Raw genomic sequence first — 17,443 nt, 5'->3', positions numbered from 1 at the left:
TTGTTTTTTTAAATCGTTTTCATTCTGTCTTACAACTACACCGTGTGTTGGTCTATCACATAAAATCCCTGTAAAATATATTGAAGTTTGTGGTTGTATTAACACAAAATGTGAAAATGTTCAGGAAGTACTAGTTAGTACTAGTACTAATACTTTTGCAAGTTAGCAACAGTAAATAGGCACCCTGTAAAGCTAAAGTAAACTGCTTTAATTTCCAGTCGACGAAGCAGAGGGCGTGAGCAAATTCCTGACTGAAACGACAGCTCAGTGGAAGAACTTGGCGCTGGAGGTCCGAAGTGTTCGCAGCATGCTGGAAGAGGTGATCTGTAACTGGGAGAAGTACAGCAGCACCGTGGCATCCCTGCAGGCCTGGCTGGAGGACGCTGAGCAAATGCTCAACAAGTCGGAGAGCACCAAGCGTGTGAGTACATTCAGAGACTTGAGTGGCAACAACAGGGAATGGTACATTTAAATAAATTTATTCTGATTTCAGATTTGTGTTCTTCTATTAAAATAGATTGTCTCATGTCGTCAGGCCCTCTTTTAGTCCTTCTTTTCTGTGTCAGGATTTTTTCAGAAACCTTTCTCACTGGATCCAGCAGCACATGGACATGAACGATGCTGGAAATTTTCTCATTGAAACGTGTGACGAAACCGTCTCTCGAGATCTAAAGCAGCAGCTTCTTCTACTGAACGGGAGATGGAGAGAGCTATTTGTCAAAGTCAAACATGTAAGCTCTGTGCACTTTAATGTGATAATTTGCTAACAGGAATTGTTTGATGTTACCAAGCAGACACAGATTTATAAAGTCATACAGAAAGCATGACGTATTTTTGCCTTCCCTCTGTCATTTTCAGTATGCAAGAGCGGATGAAGTGGATAAACTTAGGCAAGACTATCAAGACGGGATTAATACCTTAAAGATGTTCATGGATGCCACCAATGAGAAGATGACCGCTCCTATTCAAGTGTCTTTCCTCAACGTCAGAGCCTTCGTTCAAGATGTTGAGGTTTGACCATCACCTTCACTCTCAGTTTAGACCTGTACTATGTCTTTTTCTTTTCTGTATGTTGTTATTTGACTTTTTTTTATTTTTTATTTTAATTTGGGACAGGAAATTAAGCACAAAGTGCCAGCAATGGAAGCGGCCTCCAAGGCAGCAAGCCGCACAGCTCAGCTGTTGACCAAAGACACTCCACAAGAGGAGATTTCTCAAATGATGGCTGTCATGGCTTCGATCAAAGAGCAGCTCAGCAAGGTGAGGGTGTGTCGGCATGTGCTGTTTTGCAAAAAACAGATAAAAGATTGTTAAATTAGGATCTTGTAATCCTAGAGCCGATATAATCTGCAAGGATCTCTTAATTATTCGGGTCCAACAAATTTCACACGTTTCTGTTTTTGTGCCTTCTTCTGCTTTGTGGGCATAAGTCATTGTTTTGTGCTAATAAATAGTGTGCCTTGGATTTTTTTGTTAAAAACACAAACTTTGATGTTGATAGGTATTTTGTTTACCTAAATACAATGAAAGAACCACAGACAACGTTTATGAGTTTTCAACCAAACTTCTGCAGAAGGAGAAAACATAGCAAACCACTTCTTCAAGATGTTTACCATGCGTTCTGACTCCCTGCAGCAGAGCCTGCCTTTTTATTAAGCAGGAGAAAGAAGGGAGTCAAGAGTGAAATGTGGGAGAGTGATAAATCAAAGAATGGCTATTCTGAAACAAGGAAGAACTACATTCTACACACAAGCAGTTTAAGGAGTAACCCAAGATAAGAAGCAGCTTCAAGGTTTAGGGAAAAAGCAAGTTTTGTCTTTCACACAGTTTAACAAATTCCTCCTCTCTGGGGTGTGAATACTAAACCTATGAATGAAAAGCAAACTGGTAACTACTTATGTAAGAATGATAACAAAACATAATTAACCAAACATGGGTCGCGCTATTCCCTACGCCACCACGGCACGCCCAACTTTGATGTATTTCATTGAAGTTTGATGTAACAAACAAACACAAAGTAGTGCATAATTGTGAAGTAAAGGGAAAAATAAACGTTTTTGGTGCCAGCTTTATAGGACTGAAATGTTTGCCTGTTCCTCTGCAAAATTACTCAAGCTCTATCAGATGGAGGTGGGATGTTGTGTTAGTTTTCTTCCGCATGTCATGTTAGCCAGAACCTCTCAACAATGGCTTTCTTCTTCCTTCTCTTCCATAAAAGCCAGACATGCGGAGTGCATTGCTAATTGTCCTTTTAAGAGTTTTTCCCACCTGAACTGTTTCTCTCCAGCTCCTCCAGAGTTACCATGGGCCTCTTACTCTTCTTTATGTTGGACTGTCGGCTTGTCACATAAATTCTCAATAAATTATACTGTTTTGTGGTTGTTAAATTCAAGGAGTGTGGATACTTTCATAAGGAACTATGCGTCTTAAATGATGTTTCTTCTAAATAACATGTCGGGTTTATGTTTTTTCCACATGCCTTTTCTCCGATCAGGTTAGGGAGAGATGTCTGCCTCTGCTTAGGGAGTCTCAGTCTCTCTTACCTCCACTGGAAGAAATGGAGAGGAACATCACAGGCTTCTATCAAGCTCTGGAGAAGGCTAGTCGTATCACCAGCACCACCGACTCTGAGGGACCAGTAGATTTTAAGCAGAAATGCCAGGTAACCGTTACAGTTGACTGTTAAAAAATGTCATGCAGAGGGATTGAAATGTTAAATAAAACTTCTTAATTGTCTGGTTTTAGCTGAATATTAAAGCAACAATATGTTGATATACATTTAAATAGGAGCTGGCAACCTTCACCCACAGCTGTAAGAAGTGCCTGACAGTAATAGAAAGAAACCACCAAACCATCCAAAAAGTGATGAGCACCAGTAAAACGCTCCAGCACATGGAGATGAGTCTTTTGCAGAAACGAGTGGCAGACCTGCAGACTTCCTCACAGGTAACCTTAATAATCAAAGACAGTTTTATTTAATGTCTAAAGAGCTGCCTTGGCAGGGAAGTAAAGACTTGTTTGATCACCTGTAGAACATGATTAAGGAATCTACAGAGTGGCGAAAGCACGTGGAGGCAAACAGCAGCCTGATGAAGAGGTTTGACGAATCACGAGTCGAGCTGGAAAAGGTTCTGAAAATGGCACAGAGCTGTCTGACGGAAAGAGGCAACCCAGAGGAGCTGCTAAAGAAACACACCGTAAGGCTATTTTTTACAGATTGAAGTGGTTTTAATCAAATTCATTGGTTCAGTATTAGTATTTTTTTAATTTAATGTCATAATTACAATAAGTGCACCAATCAGAAATGTGTGGCTGACTTTTGATCTCCAGTTTTGAATACATTTGAGGCACTAATACAAATTTAAATGATTCCATTTTTCTCTTTTGCAAATTTCAAAGCAAAGATAATCCAGGGAGGAACCGACATGGAACCGCTAGCACGACTAAAACATTAGTCTGTGTTTTCTATTTTTTTAGCATACAGGTTCAGTTTTAGTCCATATTTAAAAGAAATTATTCCATGAAAAACTGTTAAAACTGCATTTATTATATCTACCTTATGTTTAAAAACATTAGTTAGTTCGTTATTATTTTTAATCAAAGGTATTAAGAGACACAGTGGAAGGTCCAAAGAGTTGCAGACTCCTGGGTTAAACAGGCCAAAGAGAAACATATTAATTATATGCTTACGTAAGATTCATTTAATGAGATGCATTCAGAAGGAAAATCTTAATTTTACCTGTCACCTTTTAGGACCAGACTGTATGCAAATCATCAAATTCTATTGTGCATTTTCAACAACTACAACATAATAATATTTATAGGTTTCAAGTTACAAGTACACTGCAACTTTCAGCATGTTTACCAAAAAAATTATAGGACTGAACTAAAGAGGAAACATACTGTATGTGTTTTGTGACCCAGTGACCAGGTTAATACACATACATTTTTAATAGACTTGCTGTCTCTCGGATGGGATGTGAACCCTGAAAAACTCTCGGTGTTGTTTGCAGGAGTTCTTCGGACAGCTCGACCAGCGGATTTTAAATTCATTCCTTAAGGCTTGTGATGAGCTGACAGATATTTTACCCGAGCAGGAGCAGCAGTCGCTGCAGGAAACAGTTAGAAAGCTGCACAAACACTGGAAGGTTGGTTTAAATTAATCTATTAAATATATACATATATATAATTTGTAATAATAAGTATTGGTATCTTAAAGATGCAATTTTACTTCACAAAGATATTCTAAATACTTAAATATATTCACTTTTCTGTTGTAGTTCTATCATAATACGTATTCAAATATAATTTTAGAGTTTAGTTGTATTTCCCTAACAGCTTAGCTGTGAGAAAGTGACTTGAAACCATTTTCTTTTATAAATATGAGAGCAGACTTCATGAATGTCATCCTCTTACCTCAGGATATACAGACAGACGCCCCGTTTCACCTCCTGCACCTGAAGGTGGAGGGTGAGAGGAGCAAGCTGATGGCGTCGCTGCAGGAGTGCCAAGCAGAGCTGACCAGGGAGAACCGGCACCTGGCTAACATGGGGAGTGAGAGGCTCATCAAGGAGCACAGGGTGAGCACAACACTGCTGCCTAACCAACATGTGGTGCTTATTTCAGCGGGGAAAAGATTACAGTGCCCTACAGAAGTATTCATGCTACTTAAACTACAAACGTCAACGTTTTCATTGAGACTTTCATATGACAGACCAACACTTTCACTTCATTGCTTACTTTGTTAAAATGAAAGGAGAAAGACTTTTGTGTTCAGGCCACCCTGGTTGATACTTTACAAAGCCATCTTTTATTGCAGTTACAGCTGCAACTATTTATGCTCAATCTCCTCCAGCTTTGCACATCCAAAGACTAAAATGGTTAAATGGTCAATGGACTGAATTTATATAGTTCTTTTCTAGTAATAAGAACCACTCAAAGCACTTTTCACTAGAGCCACATTCATCCGATTGAACTCACAAACATGCAGACATTCATACACCGACCCGCAGATTGGTAGTCAACTTGGAGTTGATGTGGCAGAGGGAAGCTGGAAATGAACCCACAACTTTCAGATGTCAAGATGGCTCCTTCTTGGGTTTTTCTTGGTATATCATGGTTTGCATTTAGCCAAAATATTTAGACTTGTTTGTAAAAAATGCTGAGAATGATGTATCCTTTTTTCTCATACTTCACAACTGGGCAAAAATTGTATAGCATGATATAACATTGAAGTTTGTGGGTTTTAATGTGACAAAATGGAAGGTAAAATTTTTTTTACTGATTTTCCTCAATAAAAAGAACTGAAGCTCTTCCTGGGTCACTGTGTTGTACTGACATGTTCTGCTGTGAAATATGCCGTTTTTTAGGCGTTTTTTAGGGAGAAGGGCCCTCAGTCCATCTGCGACAAACGGCTACAGTTGATGGAGGAACTCTGCCAAAAGCTACCTGAGGCTGACCCAGCTCACCAGATTCTGGAAACAACAAGAAGGGACTTCGCTGAGGTTCAGGAGGAAATTGGGAATACTCATCAGAAGTTAATGCAGCACCAAGATAAATGGAAAGAATATGATACAAGGTGCAGTATTTTCAACAAAATATTTATTTTGTGAGACCAGTTAAGCAGAAACAAGAAAAGAAGAAGGTTGAAGTTTTTCTCTTCCTCTTGATGAAAATTTATAAACTAGAAGTGTTTCAACAGCATGAATGACTGTGTGTTTTTTCAAGTAAGTCATATTCTTCCGCTGCTTTTTACAGACGCAGCTGCATTCTGCAGTATTCTTAGTGTGAATATATCTGCCCAAACAGTAAAACTGTGTTATGGAAAAGTATTTATCTGTTACATCACCTCCTGATACTCACTTCTAATCCTAAATGTTATATATTTAAAAATAAAAAAAACATATACAGTACAGACCAAAAGTTTGGACACACCTTTTAATTCAATGAGTTTCCTTTATTTTCATGACTATTGACATTGTAGATTCACACTGAAGGCATCAAAACTATGAATAACACATGTGGAAATATGAACTAAACAAAAAAGTGTAAAACAACTGAAAATACCCTTTATATTCTAGTTTCTTCAAAGTAGCAACCTTTTGCTGTGATTACTGCTTTGCACACACTCTGCATTTTCTTGATGAGCTTCAAGAGGTCGTCACCTGAAATGGTTTTCACTTCATAGGTCAACCTGCCCTGTCAGGTTAATAAGTGGGATTTCTTGCCTTATAAATAGTCATGAAAATAAAGAAAACCCATTGAATTAGAAGGTGTGTCCAAACTTTTGGTCTGTACTGTATGTATATACACTGCTCAAAAAAATAAAGGGAACACTTAAACAGGTGTTTAACACTTAAAGTGTTCCCTTTATTTTTTTGAGCAGTATATTTCTTTGTGAGAAATGCATTTGAATTTTCAAAATATGGCAGACATACTGTAGCTTCTTCATAATAGAATTTTTTTCTTTTTAATTTATAAGCCAAAATGCATGTATAGCTTTTAAATACTCTCCCCCCCTTTTTTTTCATATTGGCTTCTTTATTCCCTTTCATGTTGCTAAACAGGTACGCTGAACTCTCGTGTTGGCTTATATCCAAAGAAAGTCAGCTGAGGCTGCTGAGAAACCGAGCCAGCGACCCCAGAAAATACAATCAGGTGAAAACAACCATAACGGTGAGTCACAGTCTTTGCCATGCTCCTTTTACGGTTTATCGTTTGCAGCGTAATGCCCACATCTCAATGTCACGCCTGAGGAGGTGAGACTATGAGGATGACACTTTCTGCCTGCGTTAGTTTCATCAACTTTTCCTCTTGTTTCCAGGAGCTGAGAAATGATGCAGAGCTCCAGGAGGGGAACCTTGCTTGGCTGAAAGCCCGTATGGCTGTATTAATTGAAATCTGTGCTGACAGTGATGCCCAAAGGCAGGGAAGCACTCTGAGCAAGCTCTCCACTGATTTTAAAGGTCTTCTTGCCTCTCTCTTTGAGGTAAGTCACTCTTGTGTTTTTTAGAAGACCTCTGAGACGTTTAGATCCAATTTCCTCTCCATTGTTGAAGGCTGTGAACTCATTTTTGGAGGACCATGTAGAGAATATGATTAGAGCTGCACAATATATTGAATCACAATTGCTATACCAGTTTGCACTATACTGTACAGGCAAAGGGATGCTTACATATGTATTGTGGACTCTTACATTCTCGGTTCCAAGCATTAAACTGTTTTTTTACCATGTCATTATATTTAGCTTAGTCCATCCGTAGGTTATTTTAATTTTTATATTTTTTAAGGGTAGAGCATAATATGAAACAAAGGTTGAAGACCTGAAGAGCATAATGGCAAAATTTGAACATTAATGTTATGAAAGAATTTTGGTGCTTGAAACTTCGGATAAGTCCTAAGTTTTAGTTTCGCAAAAGTAGTTGAATATACCCAATTACTAGATTCATTAAAATAATGGCCCAAAATGAAATTTGAATGTAAAATGTGATGTATACTGTGATGTATAGAATAAAATAAAACATTGACACTACATATAATTCTGATGGAGGTCAAGTGTAATAAATCAGTGTCATAATAACAAATGGAGAATTTAAGATTACTTCTTTAAATAACTTGTGTAAACTCAAATAAAGAAGCCCTGGCATGAATGGCTGAAGCTTTTTGTGGTGTTAAGAGTGAAAAGAGTCCTGAACTAACCTGAGCTGAAAGGTCCATCAGAGTGGAAGAAGCCATAACTTCAAAAGCAGCATACACTGACATATAAAGAATACAAACACACTGCGTGCAGATGAATGTGGTGATAGAAAACAATGAGTGACGAAAAATGGATAATAAACACAACTAGTACCATAAATGCAATGCTTAGCAGTAATATCTGACTTAGGTTTTCCATGTTTCCTAAAATGGCATCAATGTCTTCTCGACTAATTTTGTTGACCGTAAACAGTGGGTAAGATACCATTTTTATTTTTCTCTTATTTTTTTGCAAGGCTGAAAAGATGGTGCTTGCAGTGGGGGATTGTGTGCAGTTCAGAGAGGAAGTACAGACGACCTTGGATGACCTGGTTCAAGGGCAGAAAGAAGCGCAGGCCGAGGCGACCAAAATACTGAATTGTTCTACTTCCAGAGAAGCCCAACAACTTCTGCTTGTTCATCAGGTGTTGCATGACAGATTTGATCTTCTTTTTTTTACTTATTGTGTTCCTGTTTAATGAAATCCACTTAATATTGTGAATGTACTCGGCTACCCACAGCAACAGTTAAAGCGCCTAAAGCTGAAAAGGAAGGATGTCCAGCAGCTGATCACCAGAGGCCAGCAGCTCCAGTCTGAAGAGGGGCTGGGAGAGACTCTGCAGCAGGACCTGCAGAGCTTAGAAAACACCGTGAGCAAAATGGAGCAGAGTATGGACTCACAGGAGCAAAACCTTGAGGTGAGCACTGTTGTTAGGAAAGATTATTTAAACATTTAGTAGGCTGGTTAACAGTATTATTTTAACTTTTATAAAAGCTACCTTTCACACAACGATTATTAGATTCCAATAGATATGCTTGATCATTTTAATAAAAGAATAATTGTCTTATAAATCACTTTTGAAAGTCAGAAATGTGTAATTTTTCTGTTATGTCAAAGTTACAATCCCACCACATTCTTTCAACTTTAGTTAACAAATAACAAATTTCTTAATTCCCTCTTTTACCCACTTCTTTTAGGGATAATACATGCTTTGGCAATTTCAAGCTGCAAAAACACAATTTGTTTTAATTTCTTTAGCTTAATCTGTAAAAAAAATTTTAAAAAATGCAGCCTCACACAATAAAAGGATTTTATCGCCAACAACTTTATTCCATACTGCAGGTAGATTTAGGTTTGAAGTTACTCTTTTTGATTTTTACCAACCTTCTCCTTTTGACTGGAAGTAATATAAACATTTTGTAGCGGTCCAACCAGAGTTCAGAGTTGAATCTGAATGTGTGGAGAAAGCTGAAGATTACGATGACTACAGGGAGGCTTTCCAACCTAAAGGACTTGGAGCTCATCACTGAAAATAAATTGTTAAATTACCAGTTAAAAAAGCTATAATAGCTATAAATAGCATTCAACGCTCTATCTTGATAAAACACGAACAAACAAATCAATAGTTTTTTTTAACTGACTTCTTTCAGATTTAGTTTTGATTGATTTCTGTCTCCCTTTTTTGATAACTGAAATAAAAATTAAAAAAAACAAGTCAAGATATACTGCGACGGACTGGCGACCTGTCCAGGGTGTACCCCGCCTCTCGCCCGGAACGTAGCTGGAGATGGGCACCAGCAACCCTCCCGACCCCATTAGGGACAGGGGTGAACAGAAAATGGATGGATGGGTGGAAGTCAAGATATATTTAAAAAGATTCTATGAGTTTTTAGATGCTGAAGCCAAAGTGTAACACCACATTACGACCAGGAAGCAAAGGAAGCAAATGGTAAAAGAAACCATTCACAAGGGTTTTTTGAATTTGGTGTTTTTCAGGTTACTCTGGCTGCTTGGCAGGAGTTTGACAGTCAGCAGGAAGCCGTGCATGAGTTTGTCAACAAAGCTCGCTCCACAATAGACAGAGATCTTAATTTCAGCAGCCCAGAAAGCCTTGCCGTTGAGCTGGACCAAGCAAACGTGAGTACATTTAGAAAAAAGCTAAAACAATCTGCTGAGACCTTTTCCTTATAGTACGAGGGAAATTTTGGAGGATTCTCTGGAAGCGATGCTAATCGTGCCGTGTTGTGAACAGGTGATGCTGAAGCAGTGTGAAGCGGAGGTCTTACACATGAACACTTTGTTGAAGAGAGCAACAGAAATACAACTTGGTCCAAAAAACAAGTCTCTGCTTCTGCAACAAGCTCGTTCACTCAGTGAGCAGGTGGACAAAGTAGACACCAGCCTGAAGAAAGAGTACGTTTATAGACTTCTTATATTAATAAAGCATTATAATAATGTTTTAACTGGGACAGTCTCAATGATTTACACATGCTCTCTCAAATATATTCCAGGCACTATTTGTTTCTTTGCAACTTAAATTAGTTTTTTTCTCCTAGGGTCAAGAACCTGGAAGAGATGAAAAGTCAGTGGGATCAATTTGGAACTGGATTTGAATCGTTTTCTTCGTGGATATCTGAAAAGGAGAAACAGCTAGATGTAATAAAATCATCTAATTTGTCTCTTGAGGAGCAGATCAAAGCACTTAAGGTAAAATATGGTTAAACATTAAGCTACAGTTCTTTTGAGCCACAGAAATGGCACTCTACATCAGAAATCAATGAGGCTTAAAGCCCACATTAGTCATGTACTGGCAAACTGTCTGTGCTGCACATCAATATTCGTCTTAAACCCAGAGGAGGGAAGGAACCCACCGCGGTTTCTGGGATTTTCGCCGTGAAAAGTCTTCATAGCTTTTGAATATGTGCACATTTTGCCATGTTACAACCACAAACTGCAATAGCTTTTTTGTTAATCTTATGTGATAAACCAACACAAAGTGGTGCATAAGTATGATGTGGAAGGAAAAGTATGAAGTTCTAATCCAAAATTTTATCTCTACTCTCAAATCTGGCTAGTAGGTCAAAAATCATTTTCAGGATTTGACACAGCAAATACAAAATGCTCCCTAGTCAGATGAGACTTAAAGAGAAATTCTTGTCCTCCATTTAAAACTGGGCATGCTTTTCTTGTAAATTAAGATTAAAGAATCTTAATTTATGTAAAGATGGATGGAAACTGCCATAAGCTTACAGCTAGAATTGTGTAAATATTTAACAAGACAAAAACATTGCTAGGTTTAAGCTAGCAAGAAATTAAGTAGCATTTGTTCATATCTTACTTCAACATACAGGACTGTGCTTAGGCTAATCTTTGACTTTGCTACGTTTTTGCATCTCAGGGTGTTGGAGCAGAACTTCAAGACCGAGCTGAGTTCCTTTCGCAGCTGGAGACAGACTCCCAGGCGCTGGCCCAGTTTGTGTCTTCGGGCGAGGCGGCTCGCATTAAAGCCCGTCTGACCCAAATTGGCAGGTACTGGGAGGAGCTGAAGGAGAGCGTTCAGACACTTGATGGGCAGCTGGAGGAAAGCTCCTCTCACCAGCAAAAGTTCAGACTGAACCTGAACGAGGTTGATACATTTACCCATATTCTTACAGGATAACCTTTGCATTTGGTATTAGCGTACATATTCGTTTCGATCTTGCTTCTCTTAAAGGTACAAGCGTCTCTTCGTGAACTTCATACAAAACTGGAGAATCCTGTTAAATCCTGCACTTCATCATCTGAGACTTACAAAGCCCTTCAGAGCCACATGGTAGGAAGATCTGCTTTCTTCTTTGTTAAAAAACACAGGTTTATTTCTTAAAATAATGGACTGCTAGTTGTTCTTTCGTGTGTTAACGTTGGTTCACAGGCAGCGGCTGCAAACTGTAAATGTCTTGTGTTGTTACCTAGGATGTCTGTCAGTGCCTGGAGCAGCTGAAGGGCAACTTACTGTCACTGTCAGCTAGTGCCAGGCGAATCAGTGACAAGGAGCATGCGGTGCGGGCTGTGGCGGAGCTAAACACCAGCTATGAACAGGCCCTGGAGGAAGCAAAGGACAAGCAGAGCACTTTGGAAAACCTTCTTTCTACGTGGCAAAAGTATGAGTTTGTGAATATAAACCTAACATATTTAGTCATTATATTAATACATATGAAGATGCAGAAATATATTAAGAAATGACTGAATCTATACCACTTTGGGTTTTTTTTACAGTTTTTATATTTGATCATAGTTTCATTAAAAACTACAATTTGAAGATTTTTAAAACAGATCAACTGTTTTTGAATAGATTTTATTTCCCTTTTTGCAAGTTTTCAACTAACATTAAACACTTAATGTCTTGCAAATGTATTCACATGTTTGCAACAAACTGCAAACTACAGCGTGTTTTATTGGAATCTTGTATACTAGACAAGCGTTATTAAAAATCTCAATAGTGTGATGTGCATTAGTGTTAAACCCTCATTCAGAAAACACTCAAATTCCTACACAAACACTAATTCAGAAAGTTATAAAGCAAATAAAAAGGAGGAAAATTAAATATAGACGATCTGCCTGACAGACATCGTTGTTTTCTCTGCTTTGGCAGATTGTAGACATACTGTAATCCTTTGCAGTCTAAAGCTATCCCTTCTTAAGGCTTAATCTGAAAACAACACAATAACAGTGTAAACTGAGATTTTAATCTCACAGTTTAAGACAGAAGTGTTCCTTCTCTGCATCAGGTTTGAGAAGCAGCTGTCAAACTTTGTGTCCTGCCTGGAGAGAAGTGAGTCTGCATCCAAAGCAGAAAGTCACTGTCTGTCTGCTGACAAAGCCAAACTACGCACTGAGATGCAAGACTTGCAGGTACAATAAACCATTAATGTACATCTAAACAACATGACTATGATTTAAACCTAAAATGAGGACATTGTTGTTACATAGACATGTTGACTTTTTCTTTCAGGCTCTGCAGGTTGAGGTAGAGTCCCTTAAAAAGGCCCATGAAGACTTGGCCTCTCTCGGAACGTTGTTATATCCCACAGCACCTGAAGATAATGTTACGAAGCTAAAAGATGAGCTAGGGACACTGCAGGAAAGACTGCTTGTCCAACAGGAAGTCATCCCTCAGAGGTAAAAAAATCACTGGTAGAACAAACATCCAGTAATGGATCGAGGTATTTGTTGAAGTTAGATTCATTGTTATTGATTTGTTCCGATGTGTTGGGAGACCTAACTGCAGCTAAAAGAGGAAAATATATTAGAGTATGCTAAAGGGAATGCTAAAACTGCTAAACACCAATACATTGAAATATTAAGCAAACGTCTCTCTCTCCCAGAATCACAGAGCTTCAGAGCCAGGTGTCGCTGGTGGAGCAGTTTGACCAGGCTCTTCTTAAATTCTCTGAGTGGAGTGAGACTGTACTCTCAAATCTTCACACAGCTTCTCAGATCAGCATCAGCAATCTGCAGGGATCTGTCACTCAAGTAAAGGTGAGATCTAGACCATTTTTTTAAATGGAGATGTGTCTGATTTTTGACTTATGATTTTAAAACTCTGACATGCCGATTTTGATTTCTCTACAAGGACTATAATTTTAAAAAGTTTGACAACACCACTTAAGCCATTTTATCTGCCGTTCCTGCCATCAGCTGTCATTTGTCTATGTTCGGAACAGAGAGAAGAAACTGTGACAAAGGTTTTGCTAATACTTTTAAACAAATACAAGATGATTACAGAGATAACATTTTAAACCAGCTTTAGGACTTTATATTATTAATTACCTGGTTAGTGCAGCTAGTATTATTGCGTAGCTCCTTACCTTGACTCTGGGAAAACCAGAGAAAGCAAAGTAACTTTGCTGTACATCCACTAACCCTTCCTACTATATAACTTTAAGTCTTCTTAACTTGGTAACACGATCAACATGAGTTGGTGTTGTCTTTAGCGAAACCTGGTAGTGCTTTGTTCATTCAGTGCTTAGAAAAACAGTCAGTTTCCACTTGACTGGTTCAGTCTAATGAAGTTAAAAATCATCCAGGTCTTGTTCACCAGCTTTTACTGCTTTCCTTAGCAAGCCCTCAGACTCAACTGGAAGATAATGTTTTAATTCAGAGCAGAGTTTATTTATCCTGGATCTCTTTGCTTTAACAGGAGACAAAATTGGTCCTGCAAAAGAACTCCAGCGTGAAACAAAGCTTAGAGGAACAGACTGAGAAGCTCTGCAAGATCTGTGAGCCTGCTGACGCACAGCTCCTCCATAACAGAGTAGAAAGCTGCCTCCAATCCTACCATGAGGCTGGGCATTTAGCCGAGCTGCAGCTGGAGTGCCTGGAAAAGCTGGAGGCCTTCTTGCAGACCCACGGCGACGTGGCGGGAGTTCTGCGTGGTCTCAGACAGACGGTGGAGAGCGCCGGGAGCTGGGACCGTGGAAGGGTAGAGGAGCTGCAGCAGGAGCTCACCGCTATTATTCCTGACATAAGCGAGCTGGAGTCCTCTGCTGTCAGTCTGGACAGCAGCCTCTGTAAAGGTCATCTCCACATCAGAGTCGAAGAGGGTTCTCGTAAGTCATGCCGCACGCTGGCTGATTCACTCAGCGCTGAGTTGGATACAGTGAGGAACTTGCTCGGTACAAAGCAAAGCGAAGCCGAGGCGCTGGGTGTGCTGTGGACTTCGTTCCGGCAACGAAAAGAGCAGCTGCTCAAGGCTGTGGAAGACATTGAGGAAAAAGCTGACCACCAGACCTTCAAAGAGCCCAGCTTGCATGGCCTGCAGCAACGGTATGGTGCAAAGAAAGATTCTGCCAGTGTCTTGTAAAAGTACCATGAACCTTCTCATAGTTTTTGGCGTTGCCACATGAACTTGGGTGTTTTATTGTGACTCTGTGCAATGGATCTACAAAAAAGTAGTACATTATTGTGTAGGAGAAGAAAACTGACTCAGTTTTTAATAAAAAAAACAACCCTAAAAGTGTAACATGAACGCTTTCTGGTTACACTGTTTTATTTAGTGTGTTAAATTTAAAGGGGCAGAATGCAAGATTTTTATTACTAAGAAGATTTTTGGTAATACTTTATTTGAAGGAGTGTGCATAAGACTGATTTGAGATTGCCATGAACATGACATAATATCTGTTATGAACACGAAGGAGTCTTCATGAATGTCTATGACTGTTGTCATGAAGTGTCATGCGGTAAAGAATGAAACTTTTAATGCAAAGTTTACACTTTTAATGAACTGTTAATGCAACATTTAGAGCAAATTAAAAGTGTCATTATTTACAGAAACAGTCATAATCATTTATGAAAATGTCATTCATATTCATGACAGGTGTTATGTCATGTTTATAACAGTTATAACCCCATCAAATAGTGTTACCAGATTTTTTTGTATACTTTCCATCCTCTTCACACTTATACACTAAATTATCTTGGCTAATCACGTAAAATCCCAATAAAATAAATTGAAGTTTGTGGTTGTAACAAGCTTCATGGCAAAATGTATAAAAGTCCAAGAGATATGAATAGTTTTTACAAAGCGCTGTAAATGCCTAGTATATAACTGCTGCTATTATAAGCTGGTTTAGTGTTTGAGCGTGAAAACAAACGCAGTAACAACATGTCGTCCCTCTTGTCTGTCAGACTTCGGTTCTTTAACCAGCTAGAGGATGAGCTTCAGTCACACCAGCATGAAGAGCAGTGGCTGAGGAACAAGGGCAACCAGCTGGCCCAGAGAGACGCAGAGCTGGCCGGAGAGGTTTTGAGGGAAATTAGTCTGCTGGAAACGACATGGGAGGACACAAAGAGGCTCATAACCGAGAGGTAACGCAGAGGAAACATTTGGATGATTTTAACCATTTTTTGCAGATGGTGATCTAAAGCTTGTCATCTTTTTCAGACAAGAGCAATGTAATGTTCTTGCTGAGCTAACAAGAGATTATCAAACCCTGAAAACCAGCATCAGGGGCATTATTGAGAGTGCAGAACCTCTGGTGGACATAAGCTCTGTTCTGAAGAATTATGAGGAAACCAAGAGATCACTAACCAAGGTTTGACTAAAGAACCGTTTTTAGTAGCTTGTGATGAAACTTTTTTGTTGTTGTTTCTCTGTTAAATCATTTTGCTTTGTCTGCTTTCTCCATAGCATGAATCACTGAAGGCAGAGATGGGTGGTAAGCAGCAAGAGCTGGACCAGTTTTCAGTCAAAGGAAAACATCTTGTGACTGAACTGAAGAAGATCCCGGAGTGTGACAGTGATATGATAAAGAAAGATATGGAGAAAACTGTTGATCACTGGCTGGATGTAAGTATATCTTTAAGATATTTTATTATCGATACCACATGTTAAAATTTTAGGTACTGGGGCGTGCTGTGGTGGAGTAGGGGATAGCGCAACCCATGTTTGGAGGCCTTGAGTTCTCGACGCGGCCGTTGCGGGTTCGACTCCTGGACCCGACGATATTTGCCACATGTCTTTTCCCCTCTCTTTCCCCTTTCCTGTCAGCCTACTTTCACATAAGGGACACTAGAGCCCACAAAAGACCCCCTGGAGGGGAGGAAAAAAAAAAAATAATTTAGGTACTGGCAGATTGGGTTTGGAGGCAAGTCATTAAGAAAATAGCATCACTTTTATTTTTTAGTTGTATTTTGTGGGTATGTTTTTTCCACACTTCCTTAAGCATAAATAAGGTAAATCAGAGGAAACTTTCTGTGTTGTTCATACAGAGTATTTAAACTACTGTCATTAGATGTCATTGTGTCTTGATATAAGCCAAATATCTTCAATCTAAGAAACAGGCAGCCATCTTGAGGGTTTTTAATTCTTCCCCAGATGTCTGAGAAAATAGAGGACAACATCGATCGCCTCCATCACAGTTTGGACCTGTGGGGCGACGTGCGCAACCTGAACGAGGACATCGAGAGTTGGACGAGCAGTTGTGGGATCGAACTCAATGAGATCTTGAACAATTTCAGCAACAGTCAGAAGGTGTCGGCAAGACTCTCTGGGCTGCAGGTAAGTTTTTAAGGGGTCTTAGAAGACATAAGGAATTACTTGTGACTTGTCTATTAAATAAGGATCAGTTATTTATGCATACAATTATTCAAATGCACCTTGAAGAGACTGAAGAGTTGTTGTTTTTTTATCAACAGGGAGAAATTAGAGAGAAGGAGCAGAAACTTGAACTTCTCCAAAACAAAGTGTCTGAGCTGACCAAGTGTTATCACAGTGAAGACTCTCCAGCTAAATTCCAGGTATTTAATGACAATAAAAATTTCTCTTTTATTCTTATTGATTGTTGTACAAATAGGACTTCATTTGTTTTCACTGATCAACAAATACTTGATGCTTTCTCATCTAAAAAATACAGAAGTAAACATGCACTGATCAGTTTTGTGACCAAATCCCATTTTTGTAAATCTTTAACACATCAGAACAATTTTAATCAATGTTCTGTAATAACTATAACTAACAGAAAAATATTTATTTCTAGATTTTCTGCAGTGAACAGAAAGTCATTAATTATTTCTATTAGGAAACAATGTCACATTTTGTGTGTGAGTGTGATTATATTATTATTTTGAAACAAAAGCAATTATGTAGTTGATATTTTGCATCAAATTACTAATTAGCATGATTAATCCATTTCACATTACTAACCATAAACATCATTCTATGAGACTTCTAAAAAGCTGAACATTTCCAAATCCAGCCTGATTCATAACCGAAGATAAAAGTCTGAAAGAATTCAACAGAGCAACTTTGCTGTGATACTATCTTTATCTCTGAATTAATTTTTTTTCCTGACTAATTTTCATACCTATAAAAGCTCTATATGAAACAGCCAAACCTACAAAATGGTGAAGTGTCAAAATGACAAGCATCGCTCAAAGTCCAGAAAGCCA

The 17,443-nt window shown here is 38.7% G+C and overlaps 1 protein-coding gene across 16 annotated transcripts in view; it reads left to right on the top strand.

The window, feature by feature from the left end:
* Positions 1 to 17,443, top strand: part of syne1b (spectrin repeat containing, nuclear envelope 1b) — a 99,755-nt gene that overhangs the window by 21,432 nt on the left and 60,880 nt on the right. For all 16 annotated transcript variants that reach the window (XM_028000698.1, XM_028000686.1, XM_028000699.1 and 13 more), the window contains 29 exons: positions 219 to 421; positions 567 to 731; positions 859 to 1,011; positions 1,117 to 1,260; positions 2,495 to 2,662; positions 2,788 to 2,946; positions 3,033 to 3,197; positions 4,014 to 4,148; positions 4,422 to 4,580; positions 5,370 to 5,578; positions 6,567 to 6,675; positions 6,824 to 6,988; positions 7,992 to 8,159; positions 8,256 to 8,432; positions 9,512 to 9,652; positions 9,768 to 9,928; positions 10,072 to 10,222; positions 10,914 to 11,141; positions 11,229 to 11,327; positions 11,468 to 11,655; positions 12,283 to 12,406; positions 12,507 to 12,673; positions 12,880 to 13,033; positions 13,695 to 14,320; positions 15,182 to 15,361; positions 15,438 to 15,588; positions 15,684 to 15,842; positions 16,371 to 16,553; positions 16,691 to 16,792. In XM_028000698.1, the coding sequence (XP_027856499.1) occupies positions 219 to 421; positions 567 to 731; positions 859 to 1,011; positions 1,117 to 1,260; positions 2,495 to 2,662; positions 2,788 to 2,946; positions 3,033 to 3,197; positions 4,014 to 4,148; positions 4,422 to 4,580; positions 5,370 to 5,578; positions 6,567 to 6,675; positions 6,824 to 6,988; positions 7,992 to 8,159; positions 8,256 to 8,432; positions 9,512 to 9,652; positions 9,768 to 9,928; positions 10,072 to 10,222; positions 10,914 to 11,141; positions 11,229 to 11,327; positions 11,468 to 11,655; positions 12,283 to 12,406; positions 12,507 to 12,673; positions 12,880 to 13,033; positions 13,695 to 14,320; positions 15,182 to 15,361; positions 15,438 to 15,588; positions 15,684 to 15,842; positions 16,371 to 16,553; positions 16,691 to 16,792 (5,093 nt within the window). The remainder of the gene's footprint in view (positions 1 to 218; positions 422 to 566; positions 732 to 858; positions 1,012 to 1,116; positions 1,261 to 2,494; positions 2,663 to 2,787; positions 2,947 to 3,032; positions 3,198 to 4,013; positions 4,149 to 4,421; positions 4,581 to 5,369; positions 5,579 to 6,566; positions 6,676 to 6,823; positions 6,989 to 7,991; positions 8,160 to 8,255; positions 8,433 to 9,511; positions 9,653 to 9,767; positions 9,929 to 10,071; positions 10,223 to 10,913; positions 11,142 to 11,228; positions 11,328 to 11,467; positions 11,656 to 12,282; positions 12,407 to 12,506; positions 12,674 to 12,879; positions 13,034 to 13,694; positions 14,321 to 15,181; positions 15,362 to 15,437; positions 15,589 to 15,683; positions 15,843 to 16,370; positions 16,554 to 16,690; positions 16,793 to 17,443) is intronic.

This window comes from Xiphophorus couchianus, chromosome 19 (genome assembly GCF_001444195.1).
Source record: "Xiphophorus couchianus chromosome 19, X_couchianus-1.0, whole genome shotgun sequence".
In the NCBI taxonomy this organism is placed as follows: Eukaryota; Metazoa; Chordata; class Actinopteri; order Cyprinodontiformes; family Poeciliidae; genus Xiphophorus; species Xiphophorus couchianus.
The sequence above is the reverse complement of the archived record's forward strand: the minus strand, read 5'-3'. Positions and strand labels throughout refer to the sequence as shown.